This window comes from Mus caroli, unplaced genomic scaffold (genome assembly GCF_978045245.1).
Source record: "Mus caroli unplaced genomic scaffold, Mus_caroli_1 scaffold_3, whole genome shotgun sequence".
NCBI classification, from domain to species: Eukaryota; Metazoa; Chordata; class Mammalia; order Rodentia; family Muridae; genus Mus; species Mus caroli.
The window spans coordinates 4,932,465-4,950,824 of record NW_028227258.1 but is presented as its reverse complement, the minus strand read 5'-3'; the positions used below and the strand labels follow the sequence as shown (position 1 = coordinate 4,950,824).

The 18,360-nt window shown below is 41.4% G+C and overlaps 1 protein-coding gene across 1 annotated transcript in view; it reads right to left on the bottom strand.

Moving 5' to 3' along the window:
• Positions 1 to 18,360, bottom strand: part of Tnni3k (TNNI3 interacting kinase) — a 311,536-nt gene that overhangs the window by 182,519 nt on the left and 110,657 nt on the right. Inside the window, 2 exon segments of the mRNA XM_085835372.1 lie at positions 6,647 to 6,785; positions 15,956 to 16,054. Coding sequence (XP_085691498.1) covers positions 6,647 to 6,785; positions 15,956 to 16,054 — 238 coding nt within the window.

Genomic DNA, 18,360 nt, shown 5'->3' with positions numbered 1-18,360 from the left:
GAGATGACATACTAACACAGAGATTGGAAAATATTCTCTAGCACTCCTTAAATGTTAGGTTCTAACAGACAGGAAAAGGACCATTTGGAAGCTCCAGACAGGCGAAGGTGAGCCTGAAGAAGTTATCTGTGCTGCTCTTGGACAATTCTCAGCAGAGACCCTCCATTCTCCACACTTATTCAGATTGGGCATCCCCCATCTATGACACCTTTCAGTCCTCTGCATATTAGACCCTGGCTGAAGTGGAAATTTCTTTGTGTCATGTGATATTATTCTGGAAATTGCCTTATTAAACGATGTTTTTGTTGAAGCAGACACATGGAAGGATGCTTGCAAAGAACAGGTATATGGTGTTTTTCTGGAAGCTACCTGGAAAAAGGGCTTGTGATGTTTTGCCTGAGAGGATACTTAAGAAAACACGTGATGTTTGGATAGGGTATAAAAATAACCTAACAAACAGTGGATGATACTATGTGGTATTGGTTCACCTTGCCACTCAAGACTTTACAGAGAGAAATGCAACAAAGAATTTCTAGTCGTTTTCAGGCAGCTTCTTGCTGCTTCTGTGGACTCCATCTAATTGGCAGAACCTCCCAGTTTCTTCTGGATCAAACTGCCATTGCTGATTCATGAGTGGTGTTTGCAAGCGGATTGAGCTAACACTGCTGATTCATGTGTACTGAACTGCTGATATTCTGACAATGCAGACTAGATTCACCTCAAATAACTATTTCTAATCAGGTCCATATCCTCCTTTTCCCTACTAGCCTTTACTTTCCACTACCTCTTGTGGGCTAGAAGGGAGGTTAAGACATTTAAGTACACTTGTTAAAGAGGGTTTTGAAGAATATAAGATACACCCGACTTTGGAGCTCATGACATAGGAGTACAGAACATAGTCCTGGCAATATGGTCACTAGTGACAGTAATGTTATCCAGTCTCTCCTGGTAGTGATTCCAGCCACAGGATCAGGGTCCTGGCTGGCCCTTTGTAGAATCCCAATGTCTGCATGTGTCTGGCGTTGCTGGCATCATGTCTCTATGGGACACCTTTAGGGTTGTGAGTTGGAGATGGTTCTTTCCTGGGAGAGCTCTGAGCCTGACTCCTCTGCTCTGTTCAGACTCAAAAGCTACCTCACATCTATTTATTCTCCTTTCAGAAAACAACAGGAAAAAAGTCGTCTGGGAAGCAAAGGGCTCGTTTGTTTTATCTTTTCCAGTCATAATCCACCACAGAGGGAACTTAGGACAGGAACTCAAATAGGAAATGAACAAGAAACCATGGGAGGATGGAACTTACTGGCTCAATCATGGATCACTTTCAGCTAGCTCTCTGACAGCCCAGGACTAATGTCTCAGGGCTGGTGCTGCATGTTGTGCACTGGGTCCTCCTATCAATCATTAATTATGATGTTCTCTCAAAGCCATGTCTAGGGGCCAGTCTGATAAAAGCAACTCTTTGATTGAGGGTCTTTCTACCAAAGCGTGTCTAGGTTGTATCTAGTTTACAGTGGGCACTAATCAGGACAACAGCCTTTTAACACTGTCCTTTCATCCTTTCATCCTTATTAATTAGCTTTGGATCTGACTGTAGTCTCACTTTTTAAATAGTCACCAACCATCTATCACTGTATCAGTGTTAAGATACTAATACTTTATCAGTCATGGCTATAACAGAGCCATTATTGGAAACAAACAGAAAACATTCATGAACCTTATGTTCGTAATGCATTTAGAGTGATATTTTTTATGCACACACATTTAATGAAGTTCATTCTACCTATTTCCTAATTTCCCTTACAAGTCTTTGTGTTAAAACCAATAAACTATAAATACATAAAAATATATCTTCTAAGAACATTAAGTCTAGTTGCAAGACAGGCTTAATAATAACTGAACACCAACTGCTCAATTCTAGGTCTGACGGTAATTCAATATCTGGGGAAGAAAATAATTGGATCAGCTGTTCTAGACACATTTGCTTTATTATGATTTTTCTTTCCGAAGTCACTTATTATTTGATGTGTTTTTACAAGCAGAAGGAACAGGGGAAACATTGTTAAATGATGAACAATCTCTAGGGAAAGTTAGGGAAGACCATAGACTCAAAAGCACATGTAGCATATTCGGACTGGTGACACACCATCAGGTAGCAGTTAATGATGATGGATTCACTTGCTAGCGGCTGCATTTGTTGACAGCCCCTCTCATTAATTACCCTGTAAGGTCTTAAGTAAACAGATAATCTTCAGCTATAGCCCCCAAATTCTCCTGAAAACCTGTGAGCAATGCCTCAGAAGAACACCCTTACTCCGGAAGACAATCCTGCTTGGTTTTGATCTGCTTGTCTATTTAATTTATTTCTCATGTTCTGTGAGAAACCTGGTAGAGTCAATGACATGGGTACATGCTAGAGCCCATGGAATTAGGAGTTTCTTCCAAGGTTCCCAAGTTTCCACTGAAGCTTTCAAGGAATAGTGGCACAGTCCTGTGGCCACTATGGAGAGCCGACCGGCCATCGTCACCTCTCCCATTGCTATTCCTCTTCATCAGAAACAAGTGAACTTCAAGGTTTCCCTAGCTGATAAACTCTCCTCCCTGTGCTGCAGGCATTCTGCCTTCCACTATACACTGAAGGGAGATGGCATCAGACATAGGGTTCACACAGCTTTGCCATGGTCATTGTGAGATATTTTTCTTTCTCTTGGACTGATTTACAGAGACTAAAATATAAAAATTTTTACATTATCCAGGAACACTGAGATATGATGATATTTATCAATATTTTATCTTTTACTAAAGCCAGGCCTGGCAGTGCAGGTAGGTTCTCTGATCCCAGATGGATCCAACATAGGAAGATGAGAGCTTCAAGACCAGCCTGAACTGTAGAATGAGTTCAATATTTTTCTTTTCTTTATTTTTCTTTTCTTTTTTTTTAATTCGGTGCTTTCTTCATTCACATCTCCAGTGCTATCCTAAAAGTCCCCCACCCTCTCCCCCACTAACTCCCCACCCACCCACTCCCACTTCCCGGCCCTGGTGTTCCCCTGCACTGAGGCATATAAAGTCTGCACGACCAATGGGCCTCTCTTTCCACTGATGGCCGGCAAGGCCATCCTCTGATACATATGCAGCTAGAGACGCGAGCTCCGGGGGGCACTGGTTAGTTCATATTGCTGTTCCACCCATAGGGTTGCAGATCCCCTCAGCTCCTTGGGTACTCTCTCTAGCTCCTGTCAGCAAGGTAACTTCATGAATACTTGTCACCAAAATGATGAGTTATTTCTTAGCAATAGGCAGTTTATTTAGCATGGGCAAAGCACTGAGGCTCAATCCCCAGCAAAGCAAGTAAAAACTCTAACCAATGTATTTAAATAAAAGAGTCCTTCAAAGGAATACATGCACTTCATTATCAGGAAAACATTTCACAGTCACTTCCATTTTTAAAGAGAATGATTGCCTACCAGTGGTTTTTGAAAGACTGTTGGATGGTTGGATATGGAACTCCCTCTTCCTTATTTCTGATTCCTGACATTACCATAAAACCAAACTTCGAGATCAAGTCAGCAATGACGGAAAAGACTATCCACTGTTTAAAATAAATTACACATGCTTACTAAATAAATGTCCCGTCACAAATCTGCATAATTATTTCAATGGCATATGTTTAAAATAAAGCAGTCATCCTGACCATGATCTTATAGGCTCTTTTAGAATGATTTTTCCTCTTAGTTGTGCATGTATGTACCTCTGGTGGATTTGTATACGGGTTGGATGTGTTTCTGTGCATGTGTGTATGTTCATATCCAATTACAGGTGCTCACCAGTGGGAGGGTAGAAGAATGGCAAGTGTTTGGAGCCCTCTAATTGGGTGCCAGCAGTTGTGCTCAGGTCCTCCGAGTGGGCAGTGCATGCTTTTAGTTACTGAACCTTCTTCCCAGCCCCCATCTTGATAGATATTTAGAGAGTTCTGCAGTAGCCTGTGGCATGTTAAAAGGGGCCTTATATTAAAGAACTTCAGTGTTTAACAATGAGTTAGCAAATGCTAATGAATGTTGAATTAAAAAGTTTCCATTTTTCAACTTTGTCAAAAAGGATAAGTTTTAAGGACCATCTGAGCATCTTTAACCTCTTGACATGAGGATTTATTCTTTTCTCTCTCCTGCCCCAAGAGCCACACTGAAGCAGAGTAGAGACTTGAAACACCTGACTGAATAGGCACACTCCTTAAATGCACTGAACTGAAGAGCCTGCCTTCTGAATTACATTTTGGCAATTTTGTAAACCTGAATATATTCTCAAATGGCATTCCATTTCCATGGAAACATAGTGTAAATACTAAGCTGAAAATTGTCCATCTTCTGGGGCCATTCATTTAATCTTCCTCTTATGTTCATTTGCCATGAGAAAGGTCTAGAGTTGTAGCAAATCATCTTGAGAGTTTTTGAAAAGGTGAGTTCACTGATGGTGGGTCTTGTGCCATCTGTCACATGGGTCAGGGTATGCTGTGTTTTCTGCAACCCACTGGTGTGCAAAGTGGGCTTCATATCAAGTGTACTGGAAAGAAATAAGAATACTTAAGTGTTTGAGTCATGCTGGTTTTTTTTTTAATAATGATTGAGTAGGAAGAATGTAGTACTTGTTCGAGTCAGAAAGAAAGCACTAGAAATTATCCTGTGAAGCCAAGGTATACAAAGGAGGATGGGGCTGCATGAATTTCGATGTCTTTTGCAGAAGAGTCTTTTGATCCTGGAGATGTGCTGATTATAAGCAGCACCCATTTGACACTACTAGGTTTTGGAGTTGTGCAGGAAAATAAAAAGCTGAGGCTGGTGTGGATAAAGAGAGGGAAGAGAAAATGCACTTCCAGTTCTCTGGAAGAGCAAAGTAATTTCATAAATGTGAACATATTGCCGGGCTTCCTACAGATGTGCCTCAGCCTTGCCTAACTGAAGGAATGAGTGACTGCTCAAGACTTAAGTGAGGTCCACACCTTTCTTTTGTTCTGATCGTGCATGCTGTGTGTGGTAATAGTATTATGTAGACACCCAAGTTGTAGTATGATGGCCTATAGAAGACAATGTGAAAGGAGTTCTTCAACTTCTACAAAATGAAGAGGCTGACATGAACTGCAAGCTGTTCCAGCCTCTTGCTGGGATGTCTATGAGTCACTGGGCTTCATCACCACTGGATAAAAGCATTGATTAGCTTAAGTAAGTGATTACCAATCTGAATTTTAGACCGGAGGAGCTGGCAGCTCTGTGGTCCTGACAACCGTGTCCTTTTGGAGCCGTGCATCCTTTTTGGTACAAAAGGCAGCAGCTATCACTGATCGGCATTTAATTAGATCTCTAGGGGGGCAGTGGGAGGAGGCTGCATATGCCTGAGAGGATTTTATGACCAGATGTAGCTCTCGGTGAATCTGTGTCAAATATAAAAGTCTAGGAGAATGTTGTCTTCTTTAATGCTACTTTCAAGCAATTTTCCAATATTTATTTGATAATTAAATAAATTTAAAAATTAAAATAAAAAAGACTAAATTGATGACCCTTAGCCTTTGTGCCTATCAAATTTTAGTATAACAGTAGATTATCAGTTGTTGGGAAGGCTGTAGGGAAGGGGTGGAGTACATTGGTACAATTGGAAGACAGAAGAAATGCCTGGGAGTATCTACATAGTTAGCATATGCATGCCCTTTGGTCTAGAAATTTCATATTTACATATGTATCCAAGAGAGATAAGTGCATCTGTCACCCAAAGGACTTACATTGTAGCAAAATGGGGGAAACACTGAATTACAGCTAGGAAGAAGCTAGAAATCATAATGGTGGGATATTTGGAACCTATTGCAGTTTAAAAGATAAGACTCTGCTTGCCGTAGTAATGTAAGTAAATGAAAAAATTAATCTGGAAAGTTTGGAGTTGGGAGGTGGTAACTGGAGTAAAAGAACTTCTAGGCAAAGCTTGACCTGAGTTCAAATATACAGCACTTGTGTAAAAAACTGGGTATTGCTTGAGAGTACTGGTAATCACTCTGTCATTGGAGGCAGAGATGGGAGGACTGCTGTTGTGTTCTAGCTGCTAGCTGTCCTCTAATTTCAGAGACTAGGTATCAAGGGACTCTGACAGAGTAATAGAACAAGACACCAGATGGATCCCTAGAGTCTATACATGGCTGTGAGGACCTAAACACACACAAGATACATACACTTCACACATGCACACACAAAATAAAAACAAAGCATAGAACGGAACAAACCATTTTGCTGAGTTTGAGAAGAGACGAAGTGATCTGGGGCAGGAGAACCTAGAAGATGAGTTACTTTAGAGTTAATGGCTATTTTCTGAGTTTCCCATATGTAAATTATACTTCCACTAAGCGAAAAGCCATGTGAATAGCAACAGATAGGATCAATCCGTCTGGAACATTTCTTCCCAGGGTGATCTGTGCGGGAGAAACTGAACTGAAGGGTATAAAGAAACATTCTCATTTGAGTTTAATACGTAGACATATATTTGATTTAGAATTGTGATTTGTGAGACATGTTAGCACACATCTGCAGGGGCAGCCAGCTTTGGCTTGTCTCCTACATAAGAAGAGAAAGGCACTGCAAATGTGACACAGAGGAATCAGGTGCAGCCTTACCGTCGGCTTTGTTCCCTTCTTCTACCAGGAGTTTCACAATGTTGAAGAACCCTTTTGCGGAGGCCAGGTGCAGAGGCCTGTCTCCAACTTCACCGCTTACATTGACATCAGCTCCAAACTTCAAAAGGACACTGGTTACCTAGAGGAGCCCACCATTTGAATTTAGTATGGGAAAAAAAACAAGTGTGTTGTCTGGTGGTGCATGCCTACAACATCAGCAACTAATGGAGCGGGAGGTAGAGTTTGAAGGATCAGGAGTTTAAGGTCATCTTCAACTACAGAGTGAGAACATGGTAAGCCCTTGACAGATTAAACCCTGTCTTGACCTGCCCTCAAACCCAAAATACAGTGTAGAACTCTTGACTGCCTAATGCACCTCACCTATCTCTTGGGTTACTCTCATTCAAAGAAACCCAGAAAATTCTAGCCCAGCTCATGAAAAGCAGAAAAGAATTGATTACATCATTGAAAAGAAGTCCAACAGTTAAGCAATTTCATTCGGGCTCCTCCCTAAGGAATGGTACCACCCACAGTGGCAATTTTACATTTCAATTAACAGCCAAGACAATCTTCCACAGACAGGGCCACAAAAACAAAAAGTTGTTTTTGTAGACTATCTCTTATTGAGACTCCCTTCCCAGGTGATCCCAGAGTGTGCCAAGTTGACACTTAAAAGTAACCAGGAAAGAGTCACACAGTGACTGAGAGTTAAGACCTAGGAGACAGGATAGGGACAAAATCATAATCTGACCTACTTAGGCTCTGGGCTTTTGAGATGAACGGTTAACTAACTTCTTTCTGATGTTTGCAGAGCTGGGTTTGGAGCCCCGAACCTCACAATTTCTAGACAAGTGTGTTTTTAATGAGCTACACACTCCTAACCAATTTTATTAATTTTACCCCAAGTGTCTTTGACATAAAGTAGAAACCATGGTCAGACTTAACTCACAGGTTGTGGTGAGGACCAGAGGCAAAATATTTACTGTGCCAACACACAATGGCTGACGTATAGCAGAATAATACAAAAGATATTTAATATAAGTTCTCAACTACATATTCTCTGAGTAGCAGATGGGAAAAGGGCTTCCTCTTGAGTGTACCAAGCAGAGCAGGGACTCTGGGCCCAGTTCCATTGTCTTAGCCATGTCACACATCCAATGAGCTAATGTTTTCAGACCTCAGTTTCTTTATGCTAAAGTGGAAACAGTAATGGCTCTATCTCCTGGAGATGCTGTGAGGATTTTGTAAGTGAGCAGAGAACAGTACTTAGCCCTTAACATCTACCTATAGCAATGGCAGCACGAACGAACGAGAAATGTGTGCATTTTACCCCTCTGGTGGCTAGTGGACAGATCCACACTTAAGTTCCTGACCCTCAGAACCTTGCCACGTAAGCAGATCTGCCCACTCGTGATACCTCTGTGAGTTTATAACAGATTTAAACTCTCCAGGAACTCGATTGTCTATTAAGTGCTATTATTTCATATTTAGGAAATACTGTGCTTGCTAGAAGCACCTCATCCTCCACTTAAAATTAAGTGGATAAGACAAGAAACAGGAAGCACGGGGCTGAATTTGCCACTCTCCTCGTCAGCATATTTTAGCAAATGACAACAGTTTCCATAAATTACTGGTTCACTGCCTTCACTCAGAAATCGAGTCCCTTATCATAAAAGGGCCATCCACATTTTAGCATAATTTGTATGGCTGTGGCTATATTTTTATGGAAAGCAAACAAATTTAGCTCTTCACCAACATGTAGAGCGGCTCTTTATCTCTCTGTTGGTTGTGAGGTCAATCAGCCAAGTAGATGACTTTGCAAACAGCATGCACTCCACACCTCCTGCTCCTGCCTAACTCCAGGAAATATGGAGTTTTCCCATCACCAGACTTTTGGAGCCTGCACATGTACTATGACCAGTGCCTGGCTCTCCAGGAACCTGTGTACACTCAGTAGCACATCAGTGGATTGCCAAGTTTCATAATCGGTGGGTTGTGCTTCACAGACACAAGAGTGTGCATACAAATGCCAGCTCACAGGGACACAAAGATATGGTGACCAGATTAGCACAGACCACAGGAAGTTACAGATGGACCCTGAGGGAGCACTGTGACATGACAGCTGTGGAAAGCCAACCGAGGATCAAGATCACACACAAAAAGTACTGTTTTACATGGTTATGTAGTTACTTTTGTGTTTTTGGTTTGTTTGGTTTTTGGTTCTTTTAATGTTTTTTTTTTTTTTCCAAAATAGCTAAGGGGCAGTGTTTGAAATCAGCACAGGTATTGTTTGTCTTTCGCTATGCAGAGATGGAAAATCAATGTACTTTGAAGTTGGAACACATTGCTTTGAATTCAGATTTAACTGTTTAGTTAAATTGCTTGGGTTTGATGGCTCTCTGCATGGGGTCACTGAGAAATAGGCTTGTGGTCTAGCAGAGAAAGCACAGGGTTACAGGCTGATGAGCCCCGGTACACACTCCAGTTCTGTTCTCTGCCCTGACTGGCATGTTACCAGCCCTGTTAGGCTTTGAATGGAGTGTTGGGAACTAGGGACAAATGACACCTACGTTAGATTTTCTGAGGAGTGGTGCTCCCCCATGGTTGGAAGTCCCCTTTTGCAAAGGTACTGGGACATGCTGGCATTCTCAGACCTTCTCCAGGTGACTTTGACCCCTCCTCCTGTTTTGTTTTTATTTGTATGTGTGTGGTTTTTTTCCCACAGCATGCTCTCATTTCCTTTCCCTCTATAGAGACAGACCCTGGATAAGCATCAGGCATGACAGCAAACCTGAGACTCTGCTGAAAACTCTGAGCCCGATGACAACCTCAAGTTCCTCTTTTTAAAAAAATTATTAGATATTTTCTTTATTTACATTTCAAATGCTATCCTGCAGTACCCTATGCACTCCCTCCCCCCACTTGCTCCCCAACCCACCTACTCCCTCTTTCTGGCCCTGGAATTCCTCTGTACTGGGGCATATAATCTTCACAAGACCAAGGGCCTCTCCTCCCAATGATGCAGCTAGAGACAAAAGTTCTGGGGGTACTGGTTAGTTCATATTTTTGTTCCACCTATAGGGTTGCAGACCCCTTTAGCTCCTTAGGTACTTTCTCTAGCTTCTCCATTGGGGGCCCTGTGTTCCATCCAATAGATAACTGTGAGCATCCACTTCTGTATTTGCCAGGCACTGGCATAGCCTCACACGAGACAGTTATATCAGGGTCCTTGCAAGTCACAGGCTCAGAGCCAGAGGCAACATAAGTTCCAGGAGGCCTTTCCAGCCGCCAACATCCCTTAGAGCAGGAAAGGGAAATAAGGTTTCTTTTATTTTTTTCTTTTTTAAAATTAGGTATTTATTTCATTTAAATTTTCAATGCTATCCTAAAAGTCCCCCCCCACACCCCCACTCCCCCACCCACCCACTCACACTTCTTGGCCCTGGTGTTCCCCTATACTGAGGCATATAAAATTTGCATGACCAATGGGCCTCTGTTTCCACTGATGGCCAACTAGGCTAACTTCTGATACATATGCAGCTAGAGACAGGAGCTCCGGGGGGTACCGGTTAGTTCATATTGTTGTTCCACCTATAGGGTTGCAGACCCCCCCCCCCAGCTCCTTGAGTACTTTCTCTATCTTCGCCATTGGGGGCCCTGTGATCCATCCAATAGCTGACTGTGAGCATTCACTTCTGTGTTTGCTAGACCCTGGCATTGTCTCACAAGAGACAGCTATATCAGGGTCCTTTCAGCAAAATCTTGCTAGTATATGCAGTGGTTTCAGCGTTTGGAGGCTGATTATGGGATGGTTCCTCGGGTATGGCAGTCTCTAGATGGTCCATCCTTTCGTCTCAGCTCCAAACTTTGTCTCTGTAACTCCTTCCATGGGTGTTTTGTTCTCAATTCTAAGAAGGGGCAAAGTATGCACACTTTGGTCTTTGTTCTTCTTGAGTTTCATGTGTTTCACAAATTGTATCTTATATCTTGGGTATTTTAAGTTTCTGAGCTAATATCCATTTATCAGTGAGTACATATCATGTGAGTTTATTTTGTGATTGGGGTACCTCACTCAGGATGATGCCCTCCAGGTCCATCCATTTGCCTAGAAATTTCATAAATTCATTCTTTTTAAGAGCTGAGTAGTACTCTATTGTGTAAATGTACCACATCTTCTGTATCCATTCTTCTGTTGAGGGACATCTGGGTTCTTCCCAGCTTCTGGCTATTATAAATAAGGCTGCTATGAACATAGTGGAGCATGAGTCCTTCTTACTGGTTGGAACATCTTCTGGATATATGCCCAGGAGGGGTATTGTGGGATCCTCCAGTAGCTCTGTGTCCAAATTTCTGAGGAACCGCCAGACTGATTTCCAGAGTGGTAGTACAAACTTGCAATCCCACCAACAATGGAGGAGCATTCCTCTTTCTCCACATCCTCCCCAGAATTTACTGTCACCTGAATTTTTGATCTTAGCCATTCTGACTGGTGTGAGGTGGAATCTCAGGGTTGTTTTGATTTGCATTTCCCTGATGATTAGCGATGTTGAACATTTTTTCAGGTGCTTCTCAGCCATTCAATATTCCTCAGGTGCGAATTCTTTGTTTAGCTCTGAGCCCCATTTTTAATGGGGTTATTTGATTTTCTGGAGTCCACCTTTTTGAGTTCTTTATATATATATATATATATTGGATATTATTCCCCTATCTGATTTAGGATAGGTAAAGATTCTTTCCCAATCTGTTGTCAACCTTTTTGTCTTAATGACGGTGTATTTTGCCATACAGAAGCTTTGCAATTTTATGAGGTCCCATTTGTTGATTCTCAATCTTACAGCACAAGCCATTGCTGTTCTATTCAGGAATTTTCCCCCTGTGCCCATATCTTCTATATGATAACCACCACTTGTGCCAGCACCATTTGCTGAAAATGCTGTCTTTTTTCCACTGGATGGTTTTAGCTCTCTTGTTAAAGATCAAGTGACCATAGGTGTGTGGGTTCATTTCTGGGTCTTCAATTCTATTCCATTGGTCTACTTGTCTGTCGCTATACCAGTACCATGCAGTTTTTAATCACAATTGCTCTGTAGTACATCTTTAGGTCAGGCATGGTGATTCCACCAGAGGTTCTTTTATCCTTGAGAAGAGTTTTTGCTATCCTAGGTTTTTTGTTGTTCCAGATGAATTTGGAGATTGCCCTTTCTAATTCGTTGAAGAATTGAGTTGGAATTTTGATGGGGATTGCATTGAATCTGTAGATTGCTTTTGGCAAGATAGCCACTTTTACTATATTGATCCTGCCAATCCATGAGCATGGGAGATCTTTCCATCTTCTGAGATCTTCTTTAATTTCTTTCTTCAGAGACTTGAAGTTCTTATCATACAGATCTTTCACTTCCTTAGTTAGAGTCATGCCAAGATATATTATTTGTGACTATTGAGAAGGGTGTTGTTTCCCTAATTTCTTTCTCAGCCTGTTTATCCTTTGTGTAGAGAAAGGCCACTGACTTGTTTGAGTTAGTTTTATATCCAGCTACTTCACCAAAGCGGTTTATCAGGTTTAGGAGTTCTTTGGTGGAATTTTTAGGGTCACTTATATATACTATCATATCATCTGCAAAAAGTGATATTTTGACTTCTTCCTTTCCAATTTGTATCCGCTTGATCTCCTTTTGTTGTCTAATTGCTCTGGCTAGGACTTCAAGTACAACGTTGAGTATGTAGGGAGAAAGTGGGCAGCCTTGTCTATTCACTGATTTTAGTGGGATTGCTTCCAGGTTCTCACAATTTACTTTGATGTTGGCTACTGGTTTGCTGTAGATTGTTTTTATCATGTTTAGGTATGGGCCTTCACCTCCTGATCTTTCCAAGACTTTTATCATGAATGGGCGTTGGATTTTGTCAAATGGTTTCTCCACATCTAACAAGATGATCATGTGGTTTTTGTCTTTGAGTTTGTTTATATAATGGATTACGTTGAATGAAACCTGCTTGGTCAGGATGGATGATTGTTTTGATGTGTTTTTGGATTCGGGTAGCGAGAATTTTATTGAGTATTTTGAATTGATATTCATAAGGGAAATTGGTCTGAAGTTCTCTATCTTTGTTGGGTCATTCTGTGGTTTAGGTATCAGAGTAATTGTGTCTTCATAGAATGAGTTGGGTAGAGTACCTTCATCTTCTATTTTGTGGAATAGTTTGTGAAGTACTGGAATTATATCTTCTCTGAAGGTCTGAAAGAACTCCGCACTAAACCCATCTGGTCCTGGGCTTTTTTTTTTTTTTGGTTGGGAGACTATTAATGACTGCTTCTATTTCCTTAGGGGATATAGGGCTGTTTAGATAATTAACTGATCCTGATTTAACTTTGGTACCTGGTATCTGTCTAGAAATTTGTCCATTTCATCCAGGTTCTCCAGTTTTGTTGAGTATAGCCTTTTCTAGAAGGATCTTATGGTATTTTGGATTTCTTCAGGATCTCTGGTTATGTCTCCCTTTTCATTTCTGATTTTGTTAATTAGGATGCTGTTCCTGTGCCCTTTAGTGAGTCTGGCTAAGGGTTTATCTATCTTGTTGTTTTTCTCAAAGAATCAGCTCCTCATTTGGTTGATTCTTTGAGTAGTTCTTCTTGTGTCCACTTGGTTGATTTTGCCCTGGACATTGATTATTTCCTGCCATCTACTCCTCTTGGGTGAATTTGCTTCCTTTTGTTCTAGAGCTTTTAGGAGTGTTGTCAACTGCTAGTGTGTGCTCTCTCTAGTTTCTTTTAGGAGGCACTCAAATGCTCTTAAAAATGCTTTCATTGTGTCCCATAAGTTTGGGTATGTTGTGGCTTCATTTTCATTAAACTCTAAAAAGTCCTTAATTTCTTTCTTTATTCCTTCCTTGACCAAGGTATCATTGAGAAGAGTGTTGTTCAGTTTCCATGTGAATGTTGGCTTTCTTTTATTTATGTTGTTATTGAAGATCAGCTCTAGTCCATGGTGATCTGGTAGGATGCATGGGACAATTTCAATATTTTTGTATCTGTTGAGGCCTGTTTTGTGACTAATTATATGATCAGTTTTGGAGAAGGTACCATGAGGTGTTGAGAAGATCCTTTGTTTTAGGATAAAATGTTCTGTAGATATCTGTTAAATCCATTTGTTTCATCACTTCTGTTAGTTTCACTGTGTCCCTGTTTAGTTTTTGTTTCCATGATCTGTTCATTCATGAAAGTGGTGTGTTGAAGTCTCCCACCTTTATTGTGTGAGGTGCAATGTGTGCTTTGATCTTTAGTAATGTTTCTTTAATGAATGTGGCTGCCCTTGTATTTGGAGCATAGATATTCAGAATTGAGAGTTCCTCCTGGAAGATTTTAACTTTGATTAGTATGAAGTGCCCCTCGTTGTCTTTTTTGATGACTTTGGGTTGGAAGTCGATTTTATTAGATATTAGAATGGCTACTCCAGCAGTTTCTTCGCACCTTTTTCTTGGAAAATTGTTTTCTAGCCTTTCATTCTGAGGTAGTGTCTGTCTTTTTCCCTGTGATAGTTTTCCTGTAAGCAGCAGAATGTTGGGTCCTGTTTGTGTAGCCAGTCTGTTAGTCTATGTCTTTTTATTGGGGAGTTGAGTCCATTGATATTAAGAGATATTAAGGAAAAGTAATTGTTGCTTCCTATTATTTTTGTTGGTAAAGTTGGCATTTTGTTCTTGTGACTGTCATCTTTTAGGTTGTTGAAGGATTACTTTCTTGCTTTTTCTAGGACGTGGTTTCCGTCCTTATATTGTTTTTTTTTTTTTTTTTTCTTTTCTGTGATTATCCTTTGAAGAGCTGGATTCGTGGAAAGATAATGTGTGAATTTGGTTTTGTCGTGGAATACTTTGGTTTCTCCATCTATGGTAATTGAGAGTTTGGCCGAGTATAGTAGCTTGGGCTGGCATTTGTGTTCTCTTAGTGTCTGTATAACATCTGTCCAGGCTCTTCTGGCTTTCATAGTCTCTGGTGAAAAATCTGGTGTAATTCTGATAGGCCTGTCTTTATATGTTAGTTGACCTTTTCCCCTTACTGCTTTTAATATCTATCTTTATTTAGTGTATTTGTTGTCCTCATTATTATGTGTCGGGAGGAACTTCTTTTCTGGTCCAGTCTATTTGGAGTTCTGTAGGCTTCTTGTATGTTCATGGGCATCTCTTTCTTTAGGTTTGGGAAGTTTTCTTCTATAATTTTGTTGAAGATATTTGCTGGTCCTTCAAGTTGAAAATCTTCATTCTCATCTACTCCTATTATCAGTATGTTTGGTCTTCTCATTGTGTCCTGGATTTCCTGCATGTTTTGAGTTAGGATCATTTTGCATTTTGCATTTTCTTGCAGAGAAGGTGCACAGATATATGGCGTTCGGACTTGCCTCCTGGCAGAAGATGAAGGTCTGAAACAGGGTCTGTCCCAGAAGCTGTTAGCTTCTGTAGTCCACACTCTCACCTCTGCAGACTAGTCTCGGTGGGATCCAGGAACCAAGATGGCTCCCTCAGGTGCTCTGGCAAAGCCCTCCTGGACAGATTGGACACCTCTCCTCTGGCAGGGAAGGTGTCTGGATGTCTGGAGCCCCAAACGGGGTCTGCCACAGAAGCTCTGTGGCTCCTGCCTATCCCAGAAGCTGTTAGCTTTTGTAGTTCACACTCTCATCTGTGCAGACTAATCTCGGTGGGATCAGGGAACCAAGATTGCTCCCACCGATGCTCCGGCAAAGCCCTCCCAGGTGGGGTGGACACCTCTCCTCTGGCAGGGAAGGTGCCCAGATGTCTGCAGCCCAAAACGGGGTCTGCCTCAGAAGCTCTGTGGCTCCCTCCTGTCCTAGAAGCTGTTAGCTTCTGTAGTCCACACTCTTGCCTGTGCAGACTCGAAATAAGGTTTCTTAAAGATGCCTGTTTCAGGGAGCTTCTGGAAGGGCCTTTGTAACATGTCTTGTGCCTACTCCACTAGCACCTAGAGTGTCTCTGGCTACATATCTCCGAAGCAACTCTATTTCTTTGTAAAGGCATCCCTGGAAAGTTCAAATCATAAATATTTTTCCATTAAGAAATGGAGATTAGAAGTACTATATAAGCTACAGATAGCCGTAAACCTGGGAAAGATTTTTTTTCCCCCAAACTCAGACTGGCTGATTTCCATTGCTGCAAACCACCAATGCACACACTAATGCCTCCTTTCTACAATAAGACAGTAACAATGAATGACATAATCATGCAGTGTTTATAGGATCTACTAGCTCCCATGGATGGAGCTGATGAGCATATTACATGATATTGAAGCTCCCACTTCATACCTACCTGCTCGTGCCCGTAGAAGGCTGCGATGTGCAGTGGGGTGAAGAAGACTGCATCTTGAACGTTCACATTGGCTCCATGCTGCAGCAGCAGTTCCACAGCCTAGATGAGAAAGAGGTGTTTGTTATTTGCGACCTCTCAGAGGGTAGCCAGTCAGCACCATGAACAGCTCCTGAACAGGAAGTCCATTCAGAAACACATTCTCCTGTCTACATCCTTTCCTTCTTGACTTTGCCTGGAGAACAAACTCCAGCACTTTCATATGACATTTAAGCTCCTCCTCAGTCTAATGGTATCACTTGTTTGTGTTGTTTTGTGTGTGTGTGTGTGTGTGTGTGTGCATGAGTGTGTATGCCACAGAATACACAGGTAGGTCCAAGAACAACTTCTACAATGTAGGACCTAGGCATTAAATTTAAGTCATCATGCTTGGCCGAAAATAATTCGATTTTCTGACCCACTTTCTAGCATGCCTCCAAAACCTCTATTCTGTATAATGAAACAACTTCCAGTTTCCTTTCTTTGCTCTGTTTTCACGTTGCCCTCAGTCCTATCTCCAGAGGTTTAAACCCAGCTAAAGTGCCACTTACAAGGTTTCCTCAGTGTCCTTCTCTTTGTTGCCACATGCTTGGATGAATCTATTTCTTCTCTGTCTAGGCAAGGTTCATTTTGGAGGTTCTCTTGTGCTATGTCTGTACGCACACGTTCTACATGAGCTCATGATTGCAAGGCTAATCTGTAGAAGGTGATACTGTTTGGGGAGGCTTTGTAAACTTATGAGGTAAGGATAAATGAAAGTGATGGAAGCATCACTTTCTGTCTTGTTTTCTTTGTCCTGGTTGATGCTGACATAAACATTCATCTTCCACACACTTTGGCCACCATAAAATCCTGTCTAATCATGTAGCTCTTTAAAAGTAATATACTTAACACGTAGAAATCAAGAGCTCAAATGAACAGTAAACCATAAACCACCCTTCCTTCCTTTATGCTTGTATGTTAGTCTTGTTCTGTTTTTGTTTTGCTTTGTTGGTTTTGATTTTTTTGGTTTCTTTCTTGCTTGCTTGGGTATTTTGTCATAATGATACAAATGTTACTACCACATATTAATCTTCTCTTTGTTAATAAGAGTGGGTGCTAACTGTTGCTCACACTTGTAGAGAAGGGAGAAATGAGATGATTATAAATGTCTGTCTTCCTTATAGGCAAACAAGTAGAGAACAGAGTTGTTCTTGTTCATTTCTTCTCCATTTTCTCTGTCATTACTTGATGAACCCAAGTAGGTTACTTTAGAGTGCTGTGTTCTGCTCTCTTTAAAGATCAAGTCTGATGACTCTTCAGGTCTTTTTCAACAGAGACTGACTTCAGATATTTTCTGCTTTGGACAGTGTTGCATAAATTCCTTAAATTATATTTAGTTTTAATGAAAACTTTTCTAATGTAAAACTAGTCTTTAGCTGATACACACTTGAGAAAACTTTCAAGAGTCTATTAGAGGGGAAACTGGATCTTGATCTGGAGGGTTGAGAGAGCTTGGTTCCTAATTCAATTTTTGTCCCAACAAACAGGCTTCTTATGTGCATTATCCTCAGAAATATGTGGATCATGGTCATTTGTCAAAAGTCTTAGATTTTAACATGGAAGCCATTGAGAAATGGAGGAATCTAGAAATTGCTGAGGGTCATAGATCAGGTCAGTGTCAGGAATGAGATGACTCTGCCTTGTCCAAGTTTGCTTGGGGTCTCTAAGGAGCTCATTCATTTATTTATTCATTGTATGAACATTGGGGGTAACATTGTCCTTGGCTACCATTTTATTGGATATTTTATTTATTTACATTTCAAATGTTATCCCCATTCCCAGTTTCAATTCCAGAAACCCCTCTCCTATCCCCCTCCCCCAGCTTCTATGAGGGTGATTCCCCACCCCGTACTCCCACCTTACCACCCTAGCATTCCCCTACACTGGGGCATCAAGGCTTCATAGGACCAAGGGCCTCTTCTCCCACTGATGCTCAACAAGGCTATCCTCTGCTGCAGATGCGTTTGAAGCAATGGGTTGCTCCATGTGTACAATTTGGTTGGTGGTTTAGTACTTGGAAGCTCTGGGGGGTTGTCTAGTTAGTTGATATTGTTGTTCCTCCTGTGGAGCTGCAAACCCCTTCAGCTCCTTATGCACTTTCTCTATCTCCTTCATTGGGGACCCTGTGCTCAGTCCAGTGGTCGGCTGTGTGCATCCGCCTCTGCATTTGTCAGGCTCTGGCAGAGCCTCTCAGAAGACAGCTATATCAGACTCCTGTCAGCCAACACTTCTTGGCATCCACAATAGTGTCTGGGTTTAGTGACTGTACATGGGATGAATCCCCAGGTGAGTCAGTCTCCTGATGACCTTTCCTTCAGGCTTTGTTC